At 39.1% G+C, this 9,299-nt stretch overlaps 1 protein-coding gene across 1 annotated transcript in view; it reads left to right on the top strand.

The window, feature by feature from the left end:
* The window catches only part of TDRD9 (tudor domain containing 9), a 129,602-nt gene that overhangs the window by 63,205 nt on the left and 57,098 nt on the right, over window positions 1-9,299 (top strand). The window contains exon 7 of the mRNA XM_012647054.1: window positions 3,413-3,516. Within this exon, the coding sequence (XP_012502508.1) occupies window positions 3,413-3,516 (104 nt within the window). The remainder of the gene's footprint in view (window positions 1-3,412; window positions 3,517-9,299) is intronic.

Raw genomic sequence — 9,299 nt, 5'->3', positions numbered from 1 at the left:
TTTAGTCTTAATTTTGTTTATTTCACCTCTGGTCTTTGTTATTTCTTCTACTAATTTTGGGTTTGGTTGGTTCTTTGGTAGTTCTTGAGGTGCACTGTTATTTATTTAAAATATTTCTACTTTTCTGGTGTAAGTGTTTATTGCTATTAACTTCCCTCTTAATACTGCTTTTGTTGTATTCCATAGGTTTTGGTATGCTGTGTTTCTATTTTCATTTGTTTCAAGAAGTTTTTAAGTTTCTTTCTTAATTTCTTGACCCATTGGTTGTTTAGGAACATATTGTTTAATTCCTGTGTATTTGTACAGTTTTGAAATTTCCTTGTTATTGACTTCTAGTTTTATTTCATTGCTGTCAGAAAAGATTTTTGATATAATTTCAGTTTTTAAAAATTTGTTGAGACTTGTTTTGTGGCTTAAAATATGGTCAGTCCTGGAAAATGTTCATGTTCTGGTGAATGTATATCCTGTATCTTTGGATGAAATGCTCTGTAAATGTCTGTTAGGTCCATTTGGTCTATAGTGCAGTTTAAATTCAATGTTTCTTTGATTTTTTTGTCTAGATGATCTGCCCAGTCCTGAGAGTGGGGTGTTGATGTCCCCAACCTCACTGTATTGGAATCTACCTCTCCTTTTAGATCTAATTTCTTTATATACCTGGGTTCTCTGGTGTTAGGTGCATATATATTTTCAATTGTTATATTCATTTGCTGAATTGATCCCTGTATCATTACACAGTGACCTTTATTGGGTCTCTTTTTACAGTTTTGACTCAAAGTCAGTTTTGTCTAAGTGTAGCTACTGCTGTTTGTTTTTGGTTTCCATTTGTGCAGAATGTTTTTCCATCCCATCACTTTCAGTCTCTGTGTCTTTACAGATGGAGTGAGTTTCTTGTAGGCAACATATACTTTGGATCTTATTATTTTTCTCCATTCAGCCAGTCTGTATCTTTTAATTGGGAAATTAAATTCATTTCATTCAAGGTTATTTTTGATAGGTGATGACTTACTCCTGTCATTTTGTCAATTGTTTTCTAGTTGTTTGGTATATCCTTTGTTCTTCCTCTCTTGTTATTTATCTTTATGGTGTGGTGATGTTTTGTAGTGATAAGATTTCTTTTCTCTCTCTCGTTTGTGTATCTGTTTACTAGTGAGTTTTATACTTTTCTGTGTTTTCTTGGTGACCGTTATTGTCCTTTTGCTTCTAAGTGCGAGACTCCTTTAAGCATATCTTGTAAGGCTCATCTAGTAGTAATGAATTCCTCAGTTTTTGCTTATCTGGGAAAGACTTTATTTCATCTTCATTTCTGAAGGATAGCTTTACTGGCTATAGTATTTTTGGCTGGCAGTTTTTCTTCTTTCAGTACTTTGAATATATCACCCCATTCTCTCCTGGCCTGTAAGGTCTCAGGACAGAAAAATGTTACTTTGTCTCGTCCTGTGGACAGAGTTCCACTGGCCAAGCACTTCAGGGAGAGGAACGCAGAGTCCTTCCCAGACTCTGCCTGTGTAAACAACAGTGCTTCCTCTGTGTTCCTGTCCCTCTCGCTCTACTTCACTTTGTCAGAGCATCCTGTCTGACCTAATGCACCTTGACTTGCTTGCCTGTTGCTTTGACGACGCCATGTAGCCCAGGAATGCAGAGGTGTTATCTGTTGTGTGTCTTCCTGATCTGGGCACATGGAAGGAATTAGTTCAACAAATGAGTTCAACAAGTGATCAGTGAGCTTATATGATATGTTTCTGTTGTCTGTATCAAGTCTGGCTTAGAGAAAGCATGGATATATTTAGTGTCTTATCAGTGCGTTTAAAAAATATTCATTGGGCTTGGATTCTCGAACTTAGTGAAATTACTTGTGAAATAATGGCATGATTTTTCCATGGCTTGTTTGTAGGAAAAGACTTGTAGGTGAATTTGAGTGCCACTGTTGGAGTTTATGAGAAGTACGCTTTTTTCCTATTTCTTTTTTGTACAATTGTGTAATGACAAATACTAGTTATTATTTAGATAAAGTAGAAGATTATTAAAGAAAAGGTTGACTGTCAGGAATGGATTTATTAGATATACTTCTTCAAAATTATTATTTTTGAAACAGAGTCTTGCTCTGCTGCCCAGGGTGGAATATAGGTCATGGTCACAGTTAACTATAACCTCGAACTCCTGGGTTCAAACAATCCTCCCACCTCAGCCTCCTGAGTAGCTGGGACTACAGGCGAATGCCACCATGCCTGGTTAATTTTTTTTATTTTTTGTAGAGACAAGATTTTTGCTATGTTGCCCAGGCTGTTCTCAAACTCCTGTCCACAAGCAGTTCTCCTGCCTTGGTCTCCCAAAGTGCCAAGTGAGCCACCGCACCCAGCCTTCAAAATTATCAATAAACAAAAGTTAACTTACTATACTTACATCAGTGGAATTGTAATAATAATGAGAAATAAATTACTAGCTGACTTAATTTACTCTAAGTAAAAATGGAAAAAATAATTGGCATTTATGACTGAATTGGGATCACCTGAAGATTTTTGATGTGTCCTTGACAAAATCAAATGCAGTGTCTTACATATAGTAGTTGATAACTAAAATTGTTAACACAAAAGCCTTTTTACTCTTGGTGAAGAAAGCCCAGTATGTCTATAAAACAGATTCTATGGAAATTGTGATACAGCTGCTCTGGGGAATGTTGTAGAGAGCTGCCTCTGTAGCTGTGGCCTCAGCTCCACGGAAGCTGTGCATGCGGACCAGTCATCCTAACCTGGCCTGGGGAGTTGCTGCCTGTGCTTGGTGCCCCAGTGTCCTGTAGTGGCCCCTGAGGGACAATTTTAAATACCTGGTCTTGGTTTGACTTTGTTTTAATAGACAGTTAAAGGTAGTCTAGTAACTCTCTAAACCTTGGTAGACAGATGCCTAATCATGTATATTATTACTGCAGAGTGGTAGATACAGATGTCATGTTACCTTTTCCTGGTGCTTTTGATCTTCAAGGCTGCTTACTTCCCAGGCATGATGGTGATGAAATCTTAGCGCTCTCTGAGGTGGGGGTTTACACAGGGGAAGAGCACTGGCTTTGAGATCCGAAACTCCCGGGATCTATAGATGTGTGGTGCAACTTAATCTATGTCTGCAAAGTACTAAGTAGATTTCCTGCCTAACATTTCACCTTTGTATTGTTTGGGCTCCCTGGTTCTGTCCTTGCTCCAGTGAGGGGATTGATGAACATGACACTGTATGTGTCAAGTGTCCCAAGCAGTGTTTGACACACAGCAAGTGCTCAAATATTGGCTGCAAGTAAAAATTTCTTATTTTTATTTGGGGGATTTGTTACAGTGATGTACCAAAGGGGAGAGCCACCCATCTAACCCCGGTATTTCCTCTGTGGTCCCCTTTTGCCATTGTGACTTCTTTCTTTTACTATTTTTAGCTTTCTCCACATCTCCTGGAGGAACCGGTGATAACTAAGGAAATATATGAAGTTGCTGTCTCTCTAATTCAGATGTTTGATGACTTAGATATGAAAGAGAGTGGGTAAGAAACACTCCAGTTGGTCATATACTTTAGTGTATATGTGATTTAAAAAATTTAAAATTTGGAAACTTTAGTGTTTTGACAATATTAAGATATAGCTATAGATCCTTTTTTAGTAGTCACTGTATGTATTTTATTTTTTTCTGTTCACTTTTATTGCTGTATAGTATTCCATTACAGTATTGCACCATGATTTATTAATCCATTCTGCTGTTGATAAACATTTGGGTTGTATTCAGTTTTTATTTTGTTATTTGAAACAAGGGTGCAATGAGTTTTTGTTCTGGGTTTGAAGCTGGGCAGCACTTCTTAGCTTTGATTGCTTATTCAATGTATGTACTTTAAAAGCAAGTTAGTATGTTGGAATTTTTTTACTGGAAATTTCCACTTTAAAATAATTAAAGCCTTGCCAAGTACAGTTTTAGGACTTACAGTTTTAAAAGAAAGGATTTATAGTCTGAACATAGAATAGTTTTTCCAGACATACAGCAGTCATATCACTTACAATCTTGCGGTAAAACTTTACTTCATTAGTAGAAACTGTTGAAAACCTTTCTTTGCCTTTGTTTTCACTTACTATAAAAATATATTCCTGACTCTAAGCAGTCTCCTATTGTAATCCAGACATTCATTCATTTAGCTGGGTCTTTGAAAATTGGAACATGCTTTCCCTTAGGAACAGTTCTAGGTTATAAGTGGTGGTTAGGGTCTGTAATTTAAAAAATACCATACTATACCATATTATTGAACCTTTAGTGTTACTGTGCTAATTTTACTACAGCTCATATGTACCATTTATATTTTGGAACAGCAAACAGTGAGTATGTAGATTCTACCTCCTCACAGCAACCTGGACCAGAGAACTGGGGCAGCTTTTGTCTTCTAGACCTCAGATGCTGCCCACCCCGACACACACCACATTTCTCCTCTGTTAGTTGTTAGCTGTGAAATTTAAATATACATAAAGTCTAAAGTTACTAATTGTCTTTTCTGCTGAACAATATCTTAGAGCAAGGTAGCCGTATTCTAGTCCTGTCCACCTTCCAGCTTACATGCAGATAAAATTGTACGCTGTTTTAGGTATGTTGTTTCTAGCTCCCACAAATTTGATTTTTTTATGTTAGTGTGCTTAGATTTAACCAAATATATATAATTTTATTTATTCATCATTCTGTTTTGCATCTTAGACTTTTATTTTTGGATCATTTCATTCTTTCTAAAGTATGTTCTTCAAAAGCATCTTTATTAAGAGTCTGTTGATAAATGTTCTCATTCTTGAAATAGGGTTTTGTTAGGTATAAAATTTCTAGTTTGCTATGTACTTCTCTTTTTACTTTTCCCTTTTCTAATTTTTTAATTTAAATAACTTTGTTGACATATAATTTATATGTGGTAGAATGTACCTATTTTTATTCTTTCTATATTTTGATGACATTTTTCTATAACCTTCTGGCTTCTGTTATTTTTATTTTATTTTTTTACACACAGTATTTTACTCTGTCACCAGGCTGGAGTACAGTGATGCAATCATAGCTCACTGTAACCTTGAATTCCTGGGCTCAAGAGATCCTCCTATTTCAGCCTCCCAAGTAGCTTATTATGGGCATGTGCCACCATGCCTGGCTAATTTTTTAGAAAAAATTTTTGGAGAGATGAGGCCTCGCTGTGTTGCCCAGGCTGGTCTCCAACACCTGGCCTCAAGTGATCTTCCCATTTTGGCCTCCCAGAGTTCTAGGATTATAGGCATGAGCCATTGTGCCCAGCCTGGCTTCTGTTATTACAGTGAGAAGTCACCTTTTGTTCTAATTGTTCCTCGTAGGTAAATCTGTCTTTTTGCTCTTGCTTTCTTTGTCTTTCATGTTCAACAGTTTCACTGCTATAAGTAGATGTGAATTTCTTTTCATTTCTTTTGCTTGGGATTCAGTGGGCTTACTGAATCCTAAACATTGGCATCTTTGATGCTGTCTGACAACGTTTCATCTAATAACTTTAGCACCAGCCGATGATCTTGCCTGAGTCCATTATTACATTAGTGATGTTCTAATTTTACCCTTTGTTCTGTATTTATTCTCTGAGATTGTCCTAGAGAGAAGAAATTTTTCCTTCATTACTTTGTCTCTTTTCTCTCTTTTTTTTTTTTTAATGTCACAATGAACTCATGGATTTTTTTTTCCCCTTTTAAATAGACTTATTTTTTAGAGCAGTTTTAGGTAGCAAAAATTGAGCAGAAGATAAATACAGAGTTATATACCTTCTCTTACCGCACACGAACAGCCCCAGAGCCCTAAACATCCTGCACTAGACCGGTGCATTTGTTATAGTGGATACATCATCACCCAAAGTCCATAGTTTTATTATTTTTTTCCACTGTAGCTCTCAGATCTTAACAAAGTCTATAGTTTATAGTGGGGTTCACTCTTGGTTTTGTACATTCTGTGGATTTTGATAAATGTGTAATGACGTGTATCCATTACTGCAGTATCGTACAGAATAGTTTCACTGCCCTGAAAATCTTCTGTGTGCCACCTGTTCATCCTTCTGTTTTCCCAACCCCTGGAAACCACCAATCTTTTTACTGTTTCTGTAGTTTTGCCTTTTCCAAAATGTACTACGGTTGGAATCATATGGTATGTAACGTTTTCCAGTTGGCTTCTTCCACTTAATAATATGCATTCAGCTCTCCTCTCTGTCTTTTCATGGCTTGATAGCTCATTTATTTTTAGTGCTAAATAATATTCCATTGTCTGGGTGTACACAGTTCATTTATCCATTTACCTACTGAGTTTCCGTCTAAGTCTGTTTTAGCTGTGTGCTTTGAGTTTGGGTATATTGTGTCTTCAGTTTCATTCATCTCCAAGTATTTTCTGATTTCCCTTTTGATTTTTTCTTGGGATCATTTGTTTTTTAGGAATGTGTTTCATTTTGAACATATTTGTGAATTTCTCCCAATTTTCTCTGTTTCTGATTTCAGGTTTTATTCCATTGTGGTTGGAGAACCTATTTTTTATTATTTCTAATCCTTTGAATTTACTGAGGTTTGTTTTGTGGCGTAGCATGTTGTCTGTCCTGGAGAAAGTTACATGTGCACTTCAGAAGAATGTATATTCTGTTGTTGGGTGGAGTGTTCTGTAGATGTCTCATAGGTCTAGTTGGCTTACAGCGTTGGTCAGATCTTCTGTTTCCTTGTTGATCTTCTGCCCGCTTATTCTATATGTGAATGAAAGTGAAATATTGAAGTCCTCAGCTATAATGTTGAAATGCCTGTATCTTCATTTCTGTCAGCTTTTGTTTCATGTATTCTGTTGCTCTGTTGTTAGGTGCATATATGTTTACAATTGTTATATCTTCTTGATTGATTGACCTATTTATCGTTACAAAATGTCCCCCGCCCCCCTTTTTTTTTGAGATAGGGTCTCTGTTGCCTGGGCTAGAGTGCAGTGGTGTTGTCATAGCTCACTGCAACCACCAACTCCTAAGCTCAGGTGATCCTCCTGCCTCAGCTTCCCGAGTAGCTGAGACTATAGGTGTTTGCCACCAAGCCCCACTAATTTTTCTATTTCTTTTTTTTGTTGAGATGGAGTCTCTTGCTTAGGCTGGTCTCAAACTCCTAGCCTCAAGCAATCCTCCCGTCTTGGCCTCCCAGAGTACTAGGATTACAGGTGTGAGCCCTGTCTAAAACGTCCCTCTTTATCTCAAGTAACACTTTTAATTTTAAAGTCAGTTTTGTATGATCTTAGCCATTCTGCTTTTCTGTGGTTGCTATTTGTGTGACAAATCAAAAATTTCCATTCTTTTACTTTCAGTCTATTTATGTCTTTGAATCTACAGTGTATCTCCCATATATAGCATTTTATAAATGGAATCATATTTTTAAAATTAATCTAACAATCTCTGTCTTTTGATTAGATTGCTTAATCCATTTATGTTTGATTTTATCATTGACATAGTTGAATTTATGTTGGTCATTTTGCTTTTTGTATGTCTTATTGCCTTTTTCTTCCTCTGTTTCTCTTTGATGGTTTTCTTTTGCATTCAGTAAATATTTTGTAATATAGTATTTTACCTTCATTACCGATATTTTTACTTTTTTTTTTTTTTTTTTGAGATGGGGTTTTGCTCTGTTGCCGAGGCTAGAGTGCAGTGGCCCAGTTGTAGCTTATTGTAACCTCAAACTCCTAGGCTTAAGTGATCCTCCTGCCTTGGCCTCCCAAACTGCTGGGATTACAAGTGTGGATCACTGCATCCAGGCTGATTTTCATTATTTACAGCATTTACCGCCTCCTGTAGGACTGGCACAGTAAGTGAGCTGTAGGCATTTTTATCATTCTTTTAAGCCACCTGCTTTTGGGCACATGGTAAGACCAGAGGATTTCATGAGCCCGTTGGCTGCTAACCTGAGCTTAGATAGAGGTCGTGCTGTGCAGGAAACTGCAGAAGTGGGAAGGGCATCTGTAGGTCTGTGGATAGTGTATGACAGAAGCTTTAGGTACATGAAGGCAAATGTGAATCCATAGCAGGATATGTATCTATTTCCGTGAGGGTAAATCACTATCCCCTTCACAATGGAATCAGTCTACCGTCAGCTGGCTGCTCTGGTTCCTGGGGAATCCTGGCTTTGGCCCCTGCTGCTGGCAGGTTAGTACTCAGCAGTGGCTGTAGCCAGATCAGCCTTGGTTAAGGAACGTGCATGTTGTCGAGTCTGCACATAAGCATTCCTCCTTGCTCCAGTGGCCACTTTGTGCGTTGACCAACCCCTGGGCGATTGGAGAAGGAGCCTGACTGACACCCACAGGCAGGGCCTCCTGTCCCTCTGGTGATGGAAAGTCTGCTCCACTGTGGCTGCCTTGTGGTGGGCATTTTCTTGGCGCCCACTCTAAGAGGCTCACCGAGGTGTCTCTCCATCAGGTCTCCTAATCATTAGAATTCCAGTCTGGTCACTACCAAGTCCCTAAATAACTGGCCAAACTCTTAGCTTCTGCCTGTTGATTGGGGTGAACCCAACCTTATGGCAATGTCTCTTTCCACACAAAGTGGACCACCAGATGAGCTGCCTGACCTCTGCTCACTGGGAGGACTTCCCGTCCCCACTGTCTGTAATGACCTCCGCTGGTGGGCCGTAATGTAGCAGATGTCCACTCCCGGCCATTGCCAGCCCATGCAGGCCCATCTACAGACCAGGTCTGTGCTTTTTATCGTAGTGGCCGCTGCCTCAGGCCATAGGTGTGGCTCGGAGAGAGGTGGCTAAGCAGCAGGAGCCGTCACTGGGGAACTGGGCCACCCGTGTTACAGTTACTGGTTTATCTCTCACGCCCTCTCTCTTTTGTCATTACTGTACCCAGGCATTTCCTGGGGACAACCTGGTTGGGTGCCCAGGTTGTTTCTTGGCTTTTCCATTGGCTGCCTCCTTAGCCCCCATTACCTCCTTGGAGAGACCTTCCCAAACCTTTCTGAACGAGCACTCCATATGGTGCCCCTGCCGCCAGATCTTTTCATTGTGTGGCCGTTTGTTTCTTTCACGGTCTTACTGCTGAACCGAAGGTGCCTTGCTTATCGTCTTTGTTTCTTGTCTGTCTCCCCAGCTAGAATGTAAGCCCCAGAGAGTGGGGATCTTTTCTGTCTCACATCCAGACTGCACAGAGGAGGGCCTGGCACGTAGAGGGGCTCCTAGGTTTGTGGAGGAATGAATGTTCTGTTTCACACAAAAGTAATCGTATTGACAATTGTGGGGCCGTGAGTGGAGGATTTAAGGTTTTGGTCTGTAAAAATCCTCTCAAATTGAACTC

The sequence above is a fragment of the Propithecus coquereli genome, unplaced genomic scaffold (genome assembly GCF_000956105.1).
Source record: "Propithecus coquereli isolate 6110/MARCELLA unplaced genomic scaffold, Pcoq_1.0 Scaffold256, whole genome shotgun sequence".
Classification (NCBI taxonomy): Eukaryota; Metazoa; Chordata; class Mammalia; order Primates; family Indriidae; genus Propithecus; species Propithecus coquereli.
This window is presented reverse-complemented; position numbering and strand designations above follow the sequence as displayed.